This window comes from Lynx canadensis, chromosome F1 (assembly GCF_007474595.2).
Source record: "Lynx canadensis isolate LIC74 chromosome F1, mLynCan4.pri.v2, whole genome shotgun sequence".
NCBI lineage: Eukaryota > Metazoa > Chordata > Mammalia > Carnivora > Felidae > Lynx > Lynx canadensis.
The window spans coordinates 14,393,418-14,414,673 of record NC_044319.2 but is presented as its reverse complement, the minus strand read 5'-3'; the positions used below and the strand labels follow the sequence as shown (position 1 = coordinate 14,414,673).

The window sequence follows — 21,256 nt, the reverse complement described above, 5'->3', positions numbered from 1 at the left end:
AATTTTAAACTCTTACAACTACAATGATTCTGGTATGATTTCACTGTACAATATGATAATCACATAAAGATAAATAAAAAATTAATTTGTACTTTTTGATAAAAACGCTTCTGTAAGGTCTTAAATTTCAAAATAAAACTAACCACATTGGAACTTCTAAAATCATACTTGATCATAACATGTTTTCAAAAGAGAGGCATAAAAACTTTCTTTTATTTTGGGGCAGTGTTAAATCAATTCCATTCATATGAGAAGATGTTTAAAACACTGTGAGAGACACTATTGGGGGGGGGCACGGTGGCACAGTAACAGGGCCCTAGGATCACCTCACCCCATATATACAACTAGATAACACTCACATCGGTGCAAATAACCCAGAAAATGACCTGAAGACTGGCAGAACAAACTCAACAACGAAAGGTAGAGTTGAAGCCATATCAAAGAGAGTAGTAAGGATGGACATGTGGTAGGGAGCTAGATGGACTGCAGTGGGACCTTCTGTGGGCAGGAGGGAGCCTCAGTCAATGGTGGAAAAGGGAGAGAAATGGATTATCACACCAGGGAGCCCACACAGAGAAGATGAATCACCAAGAAATTTGGCTTTGAAAACTAGAGCGGCTGAATTTCATGATTTCTTAAAACCAGTGAGCCATAAATCCTGGAATTTTAAAAATCAGAGTGCTTGGCTTTGGGAGAGCCCAGACTGGTGATAGGAAGCTGTCTGAGTCCCCACCCTTAAAGAGACAGGACAACAAATAGCTTGTAGGGATACAGTATGGAAGCAGCAGTTTGAAAAATGCTTGGTGCATATGGGAGAGAGAATTATTTACTTACCTCAGAGCCTGTCCCAGAGAGGCAGGAATTGCAGGGAGAACCCTCTAGGAACAAGGGAACTGGGAGGTGCCATTTTCTTCCCCCACCCAGCATAACCCCAGCACAAACACCCGAGCATAAACACTCAGCCACCTCACTATCTAACTTGCTTACACCAAGCCCTGCCCCACTGCACTTTGGGCAGATCTGCTCTTCTCAGTCACCTTTGTCTCAATTTGGACTGCACGATCCCCTCCCCCTAAAGACTGGTGCAAATCTTGCCAAACCAAGACCTGACCAGTGTATTTTACAGGGCCCTTGGTCCTGGAAGCAGCTGTGGTGGCTGTAGGCCCTACGGAAGGGTGTAACTTGTTAAAATTGCTTGCCTTTCCCACATAGCCCCAGTCCCTGCAGCAGCAACTACAGGTCTCATTTTGAAAACAGGCCAGGTTGTACCTTGTTAAAACTACATGCCCCACATGGCCTGGGGACCAAACACTGACCACACAGGCAAAGAAAGCCTCTGCAGATGACAGGACTGAAGGAAAAAGTGGCTAGGACACAACAGTAGGGAACAGGCAACACACATAGGAGACACCTCTGAAGCATGAGGTTCTGGTGAATAGGGGGACATTGCACTGAGGGGCACTACAGGACTCCTTCATAAGACCATTACTTTCAAGAGCAGAAAATGTATCTGACTCTCCTAACACACAGTAACTGACACAGGAGTTAGACAAAATGAGACAGAAGAGTATGACCCAACTGAAAGAACAAAACCACAGTAAAAGACCAAAGCAAAAATAATATGCCTGATAGAGAATTTAAAGTAATGATCATACAGATATTTACTGGATTTAAGAAAAGAGTGGAGGGCATCAGTGAGACCTTTAACAAAGAGACAGAAAATGTAAAAAAGAAACAGATGAAGAACAAAAGAAATGAAACTAAAAATACACTAGATGTAATAAATAGCAGACGAGAAGAAGCAGAGGAATGCATTAGTGACCTGGAGGACAGAGTAATGGGAAGTAATCATGCTGAGCAGGTGAGAGAGGAAAAATTATGCACAATGAGAACAGACTTAGGGAACTCAGCAACTCCATCAAGCATTATAACATTTCCATTATAGGGATCCCCGAAGAAGAAGAAAGAGAAAAAGGGACAGAAAATTTATTGGAAGAAATAAATAATAATATAAATAATAGAAACTGAAATAATAGAATAAATAATAGCTGAAAACCTCCCTAATCTGGGGAAGGAAACCGATATCCAGACACAGGAGTCACAGAGATCCACCAACAAAATCAACCCCAAATCAACCAAGGCACATAGTAATTAAAATGGCCAAAAGTAGCAATAAAGAGAGAATTTTAAAAGAAGTAGGTGAAAAGAAGACAGTTACATATAAGGGAAACTCCATAAGGCTATCAGCAGACTTTTCAAAGTGCTAAAAGGAAAAATCTGCAACCAAGAATACTCTAACTAGCAAAACTATTATTCAGAATAGAAGGAGAGACAGTTTCCCAAACAAACAAAAGCAAAAGGCATTCATGACCATTAAACTAGCTCTACAAGCACTATTAAAGGGGACTCTGAGTGGAAAAGAAAGATCACAAGTAAAAGTAAAAAAAAAGTAGGAAGTACCAAAGTAGTAAAAATAAGTACATCTGTAAAAATAAGTCAAGGGAATTATAAAATAAAAGGATGTAAATTATGACACCATATACCAAAAATGTGGTGGGGAGAGGAGTAAAGAATGGGCACAAACTTAAGTGACCATCAACTTAATAGACAAGTATATGCAGAAGATGTTATATACAAACCTAATGGTAACTACAAATCAAAAACCAGTAATAGATATGCAAAGTAAAGAGAGAAAAGAATCCAAGTATATCATTAAAGAAAGCCAGCAAACCATGAAAGAGAGCAAGAGAAGGATCAGAGAACTACAAAAACATTCACAAAACAAGTAACAAAATGGCAATAAACATATACTTAACTACTTTGAATGTAAATGGACTGAATACTCCAATCAAAAGACATAGGGTGACAAAATGGATTAAAAAAACAACACCCGTCTACATGCTGCCTACAAGAGACTCATTTCAGACTTAAGGACACATGCAGACTGAAAGTGAGGGGATAAAGAAACACTTATTATGCAAATGGGTATCAAAAGAAAGCCAGGTAGCAATACTTACATCGGACAAAATAGATTTTATTTTATTTTATTTTATTTTTTTTTTCAACGTTTATTTATTTTTGGGACAGAGAGAGACAGAGCATGAATGGGGGAGTGGCAGAGAGAGAAGGAGACACAGAATCGGAAACAGGCTCCAGGCTCTGAGCCATCAGCCCAGAGCCTGACGCGGGGCTCGAACTCCCGGACCGCGAGATCGTGACCTGGCTGAAGTCGGACGCTTAACCGACTGCGCCACCCAGGCGCCCCCAAAATAGATTTTAAAACAAAGACTGTAACAAGAGACAAAGGACACTATGTAATAATAAAAGGGAGAATCCAATAAGAAGATGTAACAATTGTAAATATGCGCCAAAATGGGTGTACCCAAATACAAAAAACAGTTAACAGGCATAAAGATACTAACTGATAGTAATACAATAACAGTAGGGGACTTTAACACCCCACTTACATCAATGGACAGATCATCCAAACAGAGTATCAACAAGGAAATAGTAACTTTGGATGACACATTAGACCAAATGGATTTAACAGATACATTCATGGGCGCCTGGGTGGCTCAGCTGGTTAAGCGTCTGACTTTGGCTCAGGTCATGATCTCACAGTTCGTGGGTTTGAGCTGTGCTGACAGCTCAGAGTCTGAAGCCTGCTTCAGATTCTGTGTCTCTTTCTCTCTCTGCCCCTCCCCCACTCCTGCTCTGTCTCTGTCTCTCTCTCAAGAATAAATAAACATAAAAAAAAACAAAACCCAGATAAATCCACAACATTTCATTCGAAAAGAGCAGAATATACTTTCATTTCAAGTAACATTCTCCAGAAGAGATAACATATTGTGCCACAAAACAAGTCTCAACAAATTTAAAAAGAATGATGTCATACCATTCATCTTTTCTGACCACGCTATGAAACTAGAAATCAAGAAAGTCTGGAAAGAGCCCAAATACATGGAGGTTAAACATGTTAGTGAACAATGAATGGGTCAACCAAGAAATCAGAGAAGAAATAAAAAATTACATGGAGGGGTGCCTAGTTGGCTCAGTCAGTAGAACATCTGACCCTTCATCTTGGGGTCATAAGTTTGAGCCCCACCCACATTGGGTGTAGAGATCACTTTAAAATTTTTTTGATTATATGGAGAAAAATGAAAATGAAAACACAATGGTACAAAATTTCTGGGATGCACCAATAGCAGTTTTAAGAGGGAAGTTTATAGCAATACAGGTCTACCTCAAGAAATAGAATAATCTGAAATATACAACCTAATCTTATATGTGAAGGAGCTAGAAAAAGAAGAACAAACAAAGCCCCACATCAGCAGAATGAAGGAAATAATAAAGATTAGAGTAGAAATAAATGATACAGAAAGTAAAAGAAACAATAGAACACACTGATGAAACCAGGAGCTGGATCTTTGCAAAGATTAACAAAACTGACAAACTACTAGCCAGTCTCATCAAAATAAAAGGGGGGGGGGAAGGAGGGAGAAGGAGAGAAAGGACTTAAATAAATAAAATTACAAATGAAAGAAGAGAAATAACAACCAACACCACAGAAAGGATTGTAAGATAATATTATGAAAAATTATATGCCAACAAATTGGCCAACTAGAAGAAATGGATAAATTTCTTGAAACATAACCTACCAAAACTGAAGCAGGAAGAAGTAGAAAATTTGCACAGACCAATTACCAGCAGTGAAATTGAATCAGTAATGAAAAAACTGCCAACACATGAAAGTCCAGGACCAGATGGCTTCACAGGTGAATTATACCAAACACATAAAAAGGAGTTAATACTTATTCTTCTCAAACTTTTCCAAAAATAGAAGAGGAAGAAAAACTTCCAAATTTATTCTATGAGGCCAGACTTACCCTGATAACAAAACCAGATAAAGGTACCACACAAAAAAGTAAACTACAGGCCAATATCCCTAATGAATATAGATGCAAAAATCCTCAAGAAAATATTGGCAAACCAAATCCAACAATACATTAAAACAAGCATTCATCAGGATCAAGTGGGATTTATTCCTGGGATGCAAGGGTAATTCAATATCCATAAATCAATCAATGCGAAACATTACATCACTAAGAGAAAGGATAAAAACCATATGATCATTTCAATAGATGCAGATAAAGCATTTGACAAAGTACAATATCCATACTTGATAAAAACTCTCAAGAAAGTAGGTTTAGAAGGAACGTATCTCAACATACTAAAGGCCATATATGAAAAGCCACAGCTAACATCATACTCAATGATGAAAAAATGAGAACTTTTCCCCTAATGTCAGGAAAAACACAAGGATGCCCACTCTTTCCACTTTCAGCCAACATAGTACTATAACTCCTACCTACAGCAATCAGACAACAAAAAGAAATAAAAAACATCCAAATTGGTAAGGAAGAAATAAAACCTTCACTATTTGCAGATGACATGACACTATAGAGAGAAAACTTAAAGGCTCTGCCAAAAAACTAGTAGAATGGACAAATGAATTCAGTAAAGTTGAAGGATACAAAGTCAATGTATAAATATCTTCTCCATTTCTATACACTAATAATGAAGCTTCAGAAAGAGAAATTAAGAAAAAAATCCCATATATAGTTGCACCAAAAATAATAAAATACCTAGGAATAAACTTAACTAAAGGGTGAAAGACCTGTACTCTGAAAACTATAAAACACTGATAAAAGAAATGGAAGAGGACACAAAAAAATTAAAAGGTATTCCACGATCATAGACTGGATGAACAAATGTAATCCAAACAGTATGGTACTGGCACAAAAATAGACACATAGATCAATAGAGCAGAACAGAAAGCCCAGAAATAAACCCACAACTATATGGTCAATTAATCTTCAATACTCTTCAATACTCTTCAATTAACCTTCAATAATGTGCGAGAATATGCAATGGGGGAAAAAGACTGTCTTCAACAAATGGTGTTGGGAAACCTGGATAGCTACATGCAAAATAATGAAACTGGACCACTTTCTTACACTGTACATAAAGATAAATTCAGAATGGATAAAGGACCTAAATGTAAGACCTGAAACCATAAAAATCCTAGAAGAGAGGACAGGCAGTAGTTTCTCTGACCTTGGCCATAGCAATATCTTTCTAGATAAGTCTCCTGAGCAAGGGAAACAAAAGCAAAAATAAACTCTTAAGACTACATCAAAATAAAAAGTTTCTGTGCATCAAAGAAAAAACCAACCAAAGTAAAAAACAACCTACTGAATGGAAGAAGACATACAGATGGCCACAGACACATGAAATGATGCTCAACATCATTCATCATCAGGGAAATGTAAATCAAAACCATGAAGAGATATCATCTCATGCCTGTCAGAATGGCTAAACTCAAAAACTCAAGAAACAACAAGTGTCTATGAGGATGTGGAGAACAAGGAATTCTTGTGCACTGTTGGTGGGAATGCAAACTGGTGTAGTCACTGTGCCAGACAGTATGAAGGTTTCTCGAAAAATTAAAGACAGAATTAGCCTACAATCCAGTAATTGCATTATTGGGTATTTACTCAAAGAACATGAAAACACTAATTTGAAGGGATATATGCACCCCTATGTTTATTGCAGCATTATTTACAATAGCCAAACTATGGAGGCAGCCCAAGTATCCACTGATAGATAAATGGATATAGATGTGAGATATATATAAATATCACACATCGGAATTCAGCCATAAAAAGAATGAGAAACAAAACAGCAAACAAAATGAAACCAAGAAACAAACTCCTAACTATAAGAGAACAAATAGTTAGTAGAAGGGAGGCAGGTAGAGGGATGGGTGAAAATAGGTAAAGGGGATTAAGTATACACTTAAACTGATGAGCACTGAGTAATATATGGAACTGCTGAATCACTATATTGGATTTCTATATTGTACACCTGAAATGAATATAACACTGTATATTAACTACAATGGAATTAAATTAAAAAAAATAAAATACTGTGAGAGAAAATATGTCAAAGCTGTGAAGACAAAATTATTCTCATTCCTCATTAACTAGAGTGAAGTCACTTATTTTGGACACAACAGAGGAAATAAAATATATAAATAAGCCCCAAGAACACTTCAGAAGTCCGTGTTCTATTTGTGAGCTTTCTGAGCAACGGAACAATTCTTGCTTTTCTGTGAGTCTATTTGGCAAGATCAATAAATTTGGGAACATAACATAGATTCCAACTCACTTTCAAAGTCTTCTACCTCCAACTGAACTGCCCTTTTATCCAATGGATTAAGATTAAAGTCATAGAGTTCAAAAACTAAGCATTAAGCAATGCTCTTTTAAGACAGGTTTGTCAAAAAAGAACCAAAAGTTTATTGGTGTTGCGAAGGTTAAAACAGACAATTCATTTTTAGATGCATATGGAACTGAAATTAACACTTTGAGGCTAGTGAGTTTTCATTTGTTCTTTTCATTTTAATGATATTCTTAATTGGGTTATGCATAAATTAAGCAAATTTGATGGGCTCTCCTTTTTTTTTTTTCAACGTTTTTTATTTATTTTTGGGACAGAGAGAGACAGAGCATGAACGGCGGAGGGGCAGAGAGAGAGGGAGACACAGAATTGGAAACAGGCTCCAGGCTCCGAGCCATCAGCCCAGAGCCTGACGCGGGGCTCGAACTCAGGGACCGCGAGATCGTGACCTGGCTGAAGTCGGACGCTTAACCGACTGCGCCACCCAGGCGCCCCAACTTTCCTTGATTTTCTTAGAGAAGCTGATTAGCGAATGTATTTCCCTAGGATTTAAGGAGAGCCCATCGGGGCGCCTGGGTGGCGCAGTCGGTTAAGCGTCCGACTTCAGCCAGGTCACGATCTCGCGGTCCCTGAGTTCGAGCCCCGCGTCAGGCTCTGGGCTGATGGCACGGAGCCTGGAGCCTGTTTCCGATTCTGTGTCTCCCTCTCTCTCTGCCCCTCCGCCGTTCATGCTCTGTCTCTCTCTGTCCCAAAAATAAATAAAAAACGTTGAAAAAAAAATTAAAAAAAAAAGAAAATCAAGGAAAGCATATACATTTTTCAAAGAAAATAAACAGCCCTAATTGAGCTGACTATATCTACACTTAGAGTGTTCTGATTTGCACTTATGCATTTTAAATATTAGAAAGGAAATGTACATTATGATACTGTACTGTTTGCTTCTTTACAGGTTTGGTAATGGGTTTTCAGTGCCTATGTACAGTCTCTCACATATGACCTATGGCAAAAATTTAGGAGTTGAAGATTGGCACAGGAGACGAGACAAATTATCATGGATTTAATATCTATGTTCTTCAGTGTGATATATTTTGGTGACATTTGATCTGGCACACTCTATCTTTGTAAATGACTGCTAAAATCCAGTGGATCACCAAAAGAAATACTCTAGGTAGTAACTACTTTTCCCATTAATGGAGACCAACAATGTCTAGACATTGTCTACTTGTCTTCTGAATGTTTAGGAAATCACTAGACAAAGTACTTAAATGTAAAACAAGAGTTTAAATCTGATTTTTCTTTCTTCTCTTCTTATATAGCAAAGCCCTCCAATGTGTACAACATTATTGCATTTAACCTAACCAGGAGTTAATAAAGACTTAGTTTTTAAAAAATTGTTTTAGCGGGGCGCCTGGGTGGCGCAGTCGGTTAAGCGTCCGACTTCAGCCAGGTCACGATCTCGCAGTCCGGGAGTTCGAGCCCCGCGTCAGGCTCTGGGCTGATGGCTCGGAGCCTGGAGCCTGTTTCCAATTCTGTGTCTCCCTCTCTCTCTGCCCCTCCCCCGTTCATGCTCTGTCTCTCTCTGTCCCAAAAATAAATAAACGTTGAAAAAAAAATTTTTTTAAAAATAAAATAAAAAATAAAATAAAAAATTGTTTTAGCATGTTTGGTTCTATTTCTCCTTTTCAAATACTCCTTCTCTCTAGTCAAGGCAGTCAACTTAATACTTATGCTCGGAGAAATTTAAGAATCCTTTCCTTTAAGAAGACTGAAGTAAAATGGGAGTAAATTTCTCTTTCAAAGGTAATAAAATATTCATAAGAGAAGAGATTAAATATAGTTTCTCCACATAACTTAAAATTTTTTGAAGCATTCATTGCTGAACTTAGGATTCTTTTGATTAGTTTTCATTTATGCTTCTGTACCAACATCATTAAAAAACTTGAAAGCTTTTGTTATACAATTTTATTCTTTATTATTTCTCTACCTTCAATTTGCCTAATATCATAGATATTTAACAAAGTCTTTAATACAGAAATAAAATTTAAGTCTCTTAAATTCCTTGAAATGCCTGCCAAGACAGCGCATCAAATTAAAGAAGGAAATTAAATGTCTACTCTCTAGGACAAACCATGGAGATTACTTTTTACCTGAAGGCCTCTGTTCTGCAAATGACATTCTGACTTACATTTGTGTACAACAAATTAAGGAAAAGAACAAAAACGACCCCTGTTAATGTATGTATTTCTTCACATTCCCAAAACTGACTCAGGAAATCCTAGACTCTTGTCTCCCTCATGAAGACATGGACTTGGAATCCATGGTTCAGGGAAACCCCTCTAAGGAGGAGACAGACTCTACCCTAACCAATGTAGAGTATCACTATGCCAACAGGAAAACATTTTCAAAAGGAAAAATAAGTAACGGGCCTGTAAGGAAATTTTTTTTAGCAACTGTGATCTCCTCACGAGAGGAAAATTTGCTTTGCTTTTTAAGGAAAAATAACAAAATACATATAACTGTTCAAAGAGAAATGTGAACCTTGGTGTTTCATTCCATCATGATATAAATCTAAATGTGCATCTATTATAAAAGTTTGTTTTCCTGGAGTTTACAGGTTTAGCTCCCAAATTCTAAGCATAATCTAAACGCGGCTAAAGCAGATCAGTTTAGTTGTTATTGAGAAAATGAATAGTAAAGTTGTTCCATACACCTCAGAATATACATGTGTGGATGTGTGTATGGATGTGTGTGCATTACATCTAATGTACGTGGGAAGATGAATCCATTCATCCTGTTCATCTAAAGAAACATTAATTTAGCAGACTTCATTCTCTTTAGAGTCTGGTTAATATGATAAATAATAAAATGCCATTCCATAAATAAACAATTAGCCATTGTGAGTCTAAAATGAGTCACCTTTTGCAGCTGGCTCACGTATATGGCAGGCAACAAGTTAGGTATGTTGCCTTGGGGACAATTCAGAATAAGCATTCCAGAATTAGAGGGAAAAAAGAATCTCATATTCTCCTTTTGAAGACTCCAGACCTATACTCTGGAGACAGCACAGCTTGTATTCCAGTGTTTTCCATTTATACTGAAACTCTAAGCTAAAGGAAAATAGCATGCAGATGTGCTGTTTGTGATTCGAGGAGGCTCTTTCGTGCCAGAGTACATGGTCAGTATAATGATCATATTTTAAAAGTATTAGCATTACATTTTTTCACAAACTATCACTTATTCCTAACATAAACAATTAAAAATTAAGGCCTAAGGGCAATAACTACCAGCACCTCCAATGTAGCCACTCTTCAACTAAAAATCAAAACAGTCAGCGCTTGCATCTTTAATGCTCTTCAACTGACACTCTGGCACCTGAAGATACTTCCTCAGCATTAGACCAGGTTTTCATGATGCAGGTGGTGGCTCCAGGTGCCTGAAGACCCTCTAGGATGAAGGCGGCTTCCTCCTAGAAGCTCCCTTATGAGCAGCAGCCTTACAATTTGGGGGTTTTAGTGCTCACTGCATTATAATTATTTAAAATCAGTAAACTCTATTAAACTGAACACTGCCCAGAAGAACTTGACCAAGCAAGACACAATAAACGGAGAACTCCTGCTATGGAGAAGTGTTTTCTTTGGGGAATTTTACAAATGCCTTTAAGTCATCAGTGAGTCACTAGTGAAAGAGGCAAATCATAAATGCTTTTCCAGTGGTCTAAGGGTTAGCACCTCCCCCCAAATGTCAGCAGCTGGTTCCCTGATCTTCAGCATGCACAGGCTGGGTATTCGTGCACTCACAATTAGCTCGTGGTACTTAACAAACAAACAAGAAATGCAGCATATGAAATTCTAGATAGAGGCTCAATGTAAGTGAACAGACCAGACCAGGCATGGTTATTATTCAAGAGCTGAAATACATTATATGGTATAAACACTAAACTGGGGGGTTTTATATTTTGTCCAAAGGTTTTTTTCTAGTAGTGGTAGTATTAGGTAGAATATTATCCTTAACTTTGTGTAAGAAATCTCTAATTAATTTTGTAAGCTACCTGCTATATTTAAAAAGTGACCTATTAGTGAGCTGAGTTCACCACCTTGCTTCTTCACAAATGTCTATCTTGTACTTTTCTTGTATTATTTTTAACTTTATTAAATATTATTACTTGGGCCATAAGTAGTTATATCCAGATATAAATTTATAAAGTGACACATTTTCAATACCAACCATTTACTTCAACGTATTCCATAACAGCACATTCCATCAAATTAAGCTGCAAGATTTCCCACATTTGTTTTACATTCTATATGTATGGCTTATGAGTAGCAATTTTGATGAATTCCAGCTGCTTTAGATATGCAGGCAGCCCCTTATAGAACAGATCTTTTCAATTCTTATTGTATTCAATGAGGCCCATTTTATTAAGTGGGCCACCTGGTAGGATAAAACACTAATAATTCTCCACAGAAAAAATGAAAAACAAATCACCCTGCTAAACTTAAGACCATCTTCCCTAACTATGTTACTATCATATAACTAATATAAGTGAGAAGGAGTTCTAATCCTTTGGAAGAACTGAATTTAAATTTAAACAAGCCAGCAACCTTATGAATGACTCAATTGCTCGTTTATCTAATTACAATAACAACATTAAGATAATTTTCACCATTGGTGTGTGTTGCCTGGTCTCACAAATCTATCGTGCACACTCAGTCTCCTCCTCCATCCCCCACACCCTCCCACTTCCGTCCAGCTGGAATACATCAGGGTGCAGAAGCCAAGTCAAATGTGAACCCCACCCTCCTCCATCCATTTTAAGGCACCTTCAAAGCCAGAGCACTGATCTAGTTCAGTTTCACCAGCAAAGCCAGCCATCCTGCTATTTAAGACTCCAGTTTGGGGTTTTTATAACTGCACATTAACATGAGAGCTTTGATTTTTGGTCAGAAACTTCAGCTGCACTGGGTTTCATCAGACTGTTGTACCCTTTCTGCAGAAGAGTCCTTATTATTAAATCTTCATAATCTTTGCTCTCGGTGTCGACCTCTTTCCTCATACCATCAACCTTTCTGAACTACCATTCAATAACCAACCCTAAAGAGCGTAACATTTCCCTTCCAAAAGGTCAAAACGGAACCGCCATTATGCATGTTTTCTCCTTTGCACACCCTGTATCATTTGTGCACTGTCGCAGACAACAGTCATTTCAATGTGCACAGAAACGCTCTGGCCAAGATACATGCAGCGGGGGAGGCGGGGTTGGAGAGAAAGAGGAGCTGCGATAGGACAAAGAACTTACTTTGTTGTTCCCCTGTGCACGTAGCCGCAAGGAAAAAAACAAAAAAGAAATATGTTAAACATAAACTTATTTAAAAATTGTAAGGTTTTTCATGCTAGAGCAAAATCAAAACAAATAATTTAACTATTCACTGACATCCCAGACACACACACAGCACCCCGAGCTCATGGACAAGTCAAAGAATCCACTTATATTAAATGAAATCATGTATTTATAACAGCAGAAAATTATGAAAGAGATTTCCCCCCTTCTTTCTGCTCGGAATCCTTGGAGTATGGGGACCTGGCCAAAAAGCACTGGTTTGAATTGGTAATAAGTGAACTGTTAGCATGAACGGCAAAATAGTATGTCAGCTTGCCCTTTCCTGACAGCCCCTCCTCCAACATGCCAAGCAGTGGAAAATTTCATCAGCCAATGCATTTTTAAACAAACACTGCATCCTTGGTTTCAAAGAAGGTGGAAAAAGAAAGGAAAAGAGAGCAGAGAAAAGGAGTGGGTGGTTCTGGGGAGACAGGGTAAGCAGACCAAGTTACGACCTCCATCTGTACCATTCCTCTACTTCATAAATTATGCGTTTTGTCTTGGGTTGGCATGGGAAGTGAAAGCTGTATAGTGGGGATGTGGCCAAAATAAACACTGGTCCACATTCAAGAAAATGGGTCTGGAAAGGTTAGTCACAAAAAATGTAGTCGTTTCTAAAAGAGACACTCTGGATAGAGACACAGAGAGCAGCCAGCGACAGGCGGCGGGCAAATGGGTCTCCTGTTTCAAACTGGAGCTGCAAGAGTATGATTTATATCAAACAATTTAACGCACATATGGCTTAAAAAAATAAAATGGTGATTCATTACTCCCAGGGCAGCCGAGTCCTTGCAGGGTCAGATCCTGTGGGGAAGATGTGATGGGATATGGGCAGGGAACAGATCTGAATTCGTCTCACAAGGGGCCCAAAAGGAATTTCTCGCTGAGATGCGGAGTTGAAGAGAGCTGGTAGTAAAGTGTGTGCATCTGTGGAGGAGGCTGAACACAGGCTGCAGTAACAGGTTGGGCTGGAGATCTGGCATTTACTTTTAAAAGAGGATGTGGAGGGAGAAATACTCCACACAGAAATTTTCGGGAGAGGGGCAATGCCAACTGGTGACCCTGGGGAAATGTCTAATCCAAGGACCATCACGGCCATCATATTTAACAATGATATCAGTTTAAAGACACCGATACAATAGTGTAGAGAAGCTTCTTGGCATTGTGAGTTGCCATGATATAACTGTTAACATCACTGGCTTCTACGGAGACATAAATAACGGTATAAGAATGAATGAAGGGGGGAGAAAAGAGTCTCTGTAAGGAATCTGCCAACCGTTCAATAATGCAGTAAAGATCCCCACAGAGTTTTATCAGGAATAAAATACTATTTTAGAGAATAACAAGACCCCGGTTCTCCAAAGAAGTGCAATATTGCTGAAAATACCTCAAACAGATGGAGTTTATTGAATTCCACAGCAGTGCAGCTTTTGATCTACCAAATAAGTTTCAGGAGTTCAACCAAGTATTTTTGCACATTAGGGAATGACTGGCTTCTCTGCTCGAAGGCAGATGGTTCTGTTTGTGGTGGCAACAGTGATGTCACAGAGTAGGGGGCCTTGATCCTTAAATATGAGAAACATCCAAGTGGAGGACATGGTGTGGCCTTGCCATTTCTTGTTTCCTTCAATCATTTCCCAATTGTCTATTCTGAGAGAGGCATAACAGTCATGAATGGTGAACCATAAATGTTTTATAATTCCTTCCACTACACCGTGTGGCAACAGTTTAGGTTTAGATCACGGCAAGTACCTCCACTGAAGAAAAACTAAACTCTTCAGAATTGGTCATGTGGCCGCTCGATATTCTGTGGGAAGCACTGCTGAATAAGCTAAGAATAAAGTGATGTGTAGTCAGACTCAGCACGGGCATCGTCAGTCTTGTGTTATTAGATGGCTGAATAAATAAATGCATAGGAGTGGTCATCCCGTACTAATAAATATTTACGGAGGTCTGGGGGCATTCCTCTTCTCTCCCTAGAATGACACAGAGACCCTCCCCCCAGTTGTTATTTGCCACGGAGAAAAGTTCAGTTTTAGAGTCTATCCAAAAGGAATTTCTGAAGTTCCCAAAGACTTCATTTATTGAATGCTTTCAACTTCCAGAGCAGTCCTATTAATTATAACTGGGAAAGTCTTGAATTCAGGGGTATATGAAGTTTCAGGTGTTTCACTTTCTACTGCCATTTTTCATCACTTAAGAAATCATACCCTACAGGCGCCTGGGTGGCTTAGTTGGTTAAGCTTCTGACTTGGGCTCAGGTCATGATCTCACAGTTTGTGAGTTTGAGCCCTGCGTCAGGCGTAGGCTCCGTGCTGATGGTGCAGAGCCTGCTTGGGATACTTGCTCTCTCCTTTCTCTCTGCCCCTCCCCCACTTGTGCTTTCTCTCTTTCAGAATAAATGAATAAACTTTAAAGAAAGAACAGAGGGGGGCGCCTGGGTCGCGCAGTCGGTTAAGCGTCCCACTTCAGCCAGGTCACTATCTCGCGGTCCGTGAGTTCGAGCCCCGCGTCAGGCTCTGGGCTGATGGCTCAGAGCCTGGAGCCTGTTTCCGATTCTGTGTCTCCCTCTCTCTCTGCCCCTCCCCCGTTCATGCTCTGTCTCTCTCTGTCCCAAAAATAAATAAACGTTGAAAAAAAATTTTTTTAAAAAAAGAAAGAACAGAGGGGCACCTGGGTGGCTCAGGTCATGATCTCGTGGTCCGTGGGTTTGAGCCCCGCATTGGGCTCTGGGCTGACAGCTCAGAGCCTGGAGCCTGCTTCGGATTCTGGGTCTCCCTGTCTCTCTGCCCCTCCCCCACTCACACTCTGTCTCTCTCTCTGTCTCTCTCTCTTTCAAAAAATGAATAAATGTTAGAAAACATTAAAAAAAATGAACAGAAATCATACCCTCTAGGGGAGGACCATCTATCTATACAGTCAATGGAAGTCTCTTAAGAAGCTCTGCAGTATTTAATTTAACAAATAGGCAATACTGAATTTGCACCAAATTTATTTCCAGGGCATCCGCTACTCTACAGTTGGCTGCTTTCAGATAGCCAGCTGGCCAGTATCTGAGGGCAGGCTTGTGAATTCTCACTTTCCCTGACAGCCCCTCGGGCTCACTCCTGACTGACAGATTTCTAAGCCAGCCTGTCCACAGGGCAACATGACCCCTGTGGACAACAACAACTCTGCTTCCTTAACCAACAGGTAAGGAAATTCTCCCTCATTTGCCTAAGTCCCACTAATCCTTTGCAAAGAAAAAGTAACTACTAAACTGGGGAGTGCAGCTTCATGGACCATTAATGATTTTCAGCAATAATAATAAAGGCTACGTGGCATTGAACACATTCACTCAGTTGCAGGCACCAAGGTAGATGTGATATGCAATAGTTCTCATTCAATCCTATAAAATCACGCAGAGGAAGGTATCGTTATTTTGAGTTTAAAAAAGAATACACAACTGACGAGTTAAGTAACTTGCCTGAACCACAGGGCTAATAAATAGAAGGACTAGGATTCAAATATGAGATAGATCTGACTTAAAATCTACTTCATTTCACTGCACACAAAATGTTCCAAAGAATTTGGAATCCTTTAATGTTATTTATACTTTAAGTCCTACTATTAGCTGACAAAACTGTGCCAAAAGATCAGTCATTTTTTATACCTTGTTCTTTAGATTTTAATCAAATTTCCATTTATTTGTATTCACACTTACTGATGCATGCACATAAATTTTTACTATAAAATAACTTTTAAAAGTTCTTTAATTGTAGCCTACAATACTGATATACACATACTTTTTATCTGTTTCATCAGTTTAAAAAAAAGAAACCAAACCAAAATACTATTAACTAATTCCATTAGAAACATCTTTAATTTGAAATTGTACAACAATTTAATTATTTAACAATATAAAATTTTACAGTGGTTATAATTTCAATTTAATGGCCAAAGGAAATAGAAGTTAAAGAAATAAAATTCCGCTAAACCCAAATTCAGATTTACATATATCTTTAAAGTATTGTGGCTTCTCAAAAAGATCAGGTGACTGGTAGAATGCTAAATTCGTGGCTCAGAGAGGTTATGTGTAAGTTCAGTGTCATATTGGGAAACTGAATCCAGGATGCCTCATTGAGGGTCACATATTATACTGTTCAAATAAGAAGTCTACAGTTTGCTTTGGATCCAGAACGATTAAGGGGCAAAAGGTAATTAGAAAATCCACATGGGAATATAGATGGGCTGTTGCATTTTATATATTCGCTATAGTTTCTACCACATTGTAATTATTTAGTTGCATCCCTCATTTCCACTAGACTTGAAACTCTTATAAAGTAAGAACTGCATGTTTTTTATATTCGAATTTCTAGAGACCACCATAATGGTGATGGATGAAGGGAAGGAAGAAGGGAGAGAAGAGAGTGGAAGAGGAAGAAAGAAAGAAAAAAAATCTGTAGAAAACTCCAAAAGAAAAAAACAGGTAATAGAACATTATGATATGAATGACATAAAAATATTCTTCATGTGGACATGATAGAAAAGATATGATGGGGAAAAGCGTGTAATAAAAAAGTGTGCAATCTTAGTTGGAAAAAAAATGTATCCAAAAACAAAATGTGGAGGATGGCTGTTTATCTAAATGAGGCTGAAATTACACAATTTTTAAAAATAATCTTTGTAGATTTTTTCCAATAAAAATCTTGTATAAACAGCAGAAAGTTTTGAGTCTTGACTTATGTCCATGTATGACAAATGTTTCATTATTAGAATAGAGATTGATTTGCTGTCGACTCAATGGTTTATTGATACAAAACCCAAATGACCCTCCAGAAGTCCTAAAAATTTACTTACAGAGAGACATCTGTTACTAGGTTAATCTGACTTTTTCATCAAATCTAAGTTAGGAATAACTGTAGCTAAAAGTATCCATCCCTCCAAATCTAAGCATGTTCACAAAATGAATGTTTACATAAGCATTCTACTTAGATTGCTTTCAGTAGTTAGCTGCCATTTAAACATCTGAAAGTCAAGCAATCGTGTAATATAACCTCTACAACTACATGGTGCGTAAGAAATGCAAATGTTGTTTATGATGAAAACTGAGAAAAGCAATGTTCATGGCACACTGCCAAGTTTAATTTCGTGTCATGTTTTTGGCATACAGTAAAAAACCCCTTTGTCTTGATCGTCCAAGCAACTGTACCAAAAGTGTACTTATAAACAGAAATGATATTAAAAGAATCAAACAGATCATGTGGGACAACCCTAGATTTGCTTAAAATTGAGCATTCTGATAAAAAATAGCAAATGTTTCATTGAGCGTCTTCTTTCTGTAGAGCTATGGATACATGAAAATCCCAATTTATAAAAACAATTCACCAGGGATAGGTAATTTTGCTTTGCCAAGACAGTTTTCCCTCATAAGAGATGTATTGCATAATTTCTTTAAATACCAAAATTGTCTAGTATATTTAAGATAAGTTTGGCAAAATCATGACTGAAGAAAACATTTTCACAAACATTATAATTGCATTGTAGGAAGACACACACACACACACACACACACCACTAATATATAACCAATATAATATTTTATATAACCAATTTTCTATTATTTGGTAGATAGAAAATAGCATAAACTATTTATGATCTCACTGGGCTACATTATAATATTTACAGTGTTTTAGCTCTCATCTTAGTAGGCTGTGATGAAAATGATAATTATCATCATTATTATAAATATATATTTGTTTATTTTAAGAAGGGGGAGGGGCAGAGAGAGAGAGAGGGAGAGAGAGAATCTCAAGCAGGCTCCATGCTGTTAGCACAGAGCCCAATCTCAAGAGTCTAACACTTAACCAACTGAGCCACCCATGTGCCCCACCATCATTATTATTATAAATAAAAAAAGAGTGCTTGCTTGTGTCCACCATATTCAGTGCTTTCCCTGCATTCTCTCACTTTATCCTGTCAACCAAGCTATAGGGGACTCTTGCTATTTCCATTTTAGAAATGGGAGTTTTGAAACCTAAAAAAGCTAGGTAACCTTCCTAAGATCTCACAGCTTCTATGTGAATTTCTGGAATTTCAGTCTAGGTAGTTTGACCCTAAAGCCTGTGCTTGAACACACATGCTCTACACCTTCTCATAGTACCCAGCCTTATAAGACTTTTAAAAATGTAAATCTTATGTCACTAACTGGCTTGAAACCCTCTAATGGCTTCCCATCTCACTCAAAATAGAATCAAATGCTCACCACTTCCTTCAAGGCCAATACAATCTGCCCTTGACCACTCTCTTGGAAACTATCAACCACTTCTGTCCTCCCTCATTGTGTTCCGTACTCACTGATTTTTTGCTGCTCCTCTAAGACACTGAGCTGGCTTTGCACTTGTTAGTCCTCTCCACAAATATTCTTCTTCAGACTTCCATTTCATTTACTCAACTCTTCACATGGGGCCTTCTCTAATCATCTTTACTAAAATAAAGCGTGCCTGCCCTTTTCTCACTGTCTGTCCCTTTAATATTCTTTATTTTTTTTACAGACTGTATCGTGCTCTTAAAATCCCACTATATAGTTATACAGTTATCCATTCACTTGTTTAATGTCTGCTCCTTGGGGGTACGACCTTACTGTTCACCTCTGTTGCCCTACTGCCTAGAGTGGTGCCTGGCAAAAAGCGTGTGCTCAATACGCTTTTGTGGAATGAATGAATTAAAAATTAAGTATATGTCCATTTTTAATACAGAATGTTTGTGAAATTGAACACACTACCATCAATGGATAGGGAAGAGTAATAAGAAATGATCAGAATTAACAACAAAAGTAGAAGTGGTACTCTGATTTTACAAATGATTTCTCATGTGCAGTTTTTAGAGTAGCATATAGCTATGTAAATATGTATGTACACAACTGATAAAATTTGGACAATTATGGAAATCATATAGATACCTCTGTACTTGGATATCACTAGGAAAGGGGCTTGTTGCACTTCACATGGGAGAGCATAGGGTTATTGTGGGGGAAGGGTCATTGTTTTAGGTGCTAACCAGACAAAGGTAGGTTGGGATAGGGTTAAGAGGTCTATGTGTGAGCTAAATAACATCAATGAGAAGAACATTTTGGCATAAATCCTCAATCACTTACCTCTGGAACTTGGTTAAATTCCAATGCAACCTCAGGGATGTGGTCAAGTCTAAAGTTCCCCTAGAGACGCCTCATTTCCGCCGCCCCCCCCCCCACCGGTGCCCATATTTCAGGCTCTCCTGAGAAGACTCTTCGTATTTGGGGCCTAGAAATGACCTGACTTGTCCTATAAACTGATCTAGAGCCAAGTAAGCACCAAAAAGTCAAGCTGGACTAAATCCCCAAGGCTGAGTCTCTGAACTTTTGTCCTGAGCAGGCACCTGGATAGTGCAGCATCTCAAGGGGAACAGTGAGTAAGCAGTGAGAGCCACTCATTCGCAGAGTCTGCTTAATGGTGTGTGTACATATGTTGGGTGGGACTTTTGAAATTTAAATCCAGACGTTTTCCAAACAAATTCTGTTTATTAACTTGAACGAGAGAAGTGACTTCAAATACTTGAAGTGTATTTACAAAGATAAGTAGGAATTGCGATATAATGTTTTTCTTCTTTCACACTCCAAATGCCATTAATCAGAATTTGAATGCAGATATAATTTTGGATTCAGGTACTATAGACATAGTGAAAGGAATTTTATAAAAATAAGTATATTTTTAAGTCTATGAAATAGTGTTATGACATGATATATATGCCATGGCTATATGAAGAATGTTATAATCCACTATATGACTACTGGGACAACTGTGGAAAACCATAAAAAAGCCATACAAGGAAAATAAAATTTTAAATTAAAACAGAGAAACTCTCTCTGTGTCTGAGATTGGATATATTATGTTTTATGGCAGAGTAGGACATTTTCTCTAACAAGTATATTGATAAACTTCTTAAAATAGAACCTAAGGGAGAAAAAGAAATATGAAGCGAATTAAGTCAAAAGAGAACTAGTTTCTCCAGTATACAGTATGTAGAATTATGTCTTCTTAAACATGGTTCATAATTGTAAAATAATAGTTATATGCAACTTACTAAAGATTTATCAGGATAAACCCCAGCTCTTAGTAGAGATGCCTTCCAGCTGTCCACATCCTCCTGTGAGTCACATGCCAGCTCAAGGAAGCGATAGTCTTTGTATACATTCCTGGAATTAAAAAAAAATCATACTTTCAGTTCTGAACCAAATTCAAAATGATTTTATATCGCTGCAGACAACGATGATACAAATGACAGTCCACGTGGATACTTCTCTGACAGTCACTGGAGGAAAACAAAAGCAATTCACTGTATTTAAAATAATTAGCACATTCCTATATTATTATATAATCCTTTTTAAACTTTAAGGAATTCAGAGCCCCTTGTACTGCTAAGCAATAAGCAGTGAAGGAAACGCAAATGCTCTCAATATGACACACTGGATGCCAAGTGAGAGGTGTTCCAGGGGAATGGATTTGCTGTTGCCTAGTGATTAATCAATTTTCTGAAACTATTTTATAAGTCTAAATGGCTCATAAAACTGTAAAAGGTATGGCAATAATCTTACAAACTTAAAACACTAAATTCGATTCA

At 38.0% G+C, this 21,256-nt stretch overlaps 1 protein-coding gene across 4 annotated transcripts in view; it reads right to left on the bottom strand.

The window, feature by feature from the left end:
* Positions 1–21,256, bottom strand: part of DNM3 (dynamin 3) — a 551,444-nt gene that overhangs the window by 82,675 nt on the left and 447,513 nt on the right. For 2 of the 4 annotated variants that reach the window (XM_030302287.1, XM_030302290.1), the window contains 2 exons: positions 20,720–20,831; positions 12,539–12,550 (listed from right to left, as the gene is read on the bottom strand). In XM_030302287.1, coding sequence (XP_030158147.1) covers positions 12,539–12,550; positions 20,720–20,831 — 124 coding nt within the window. The remainder of the gene's footprint in view (positions 1–12,538; positions 12,551–20,719; positions 20,832–21,256) is intronic. The other 2 variants (XM_030302289.1, XM_030302291.1) reach the window with 1 other exon arrangement.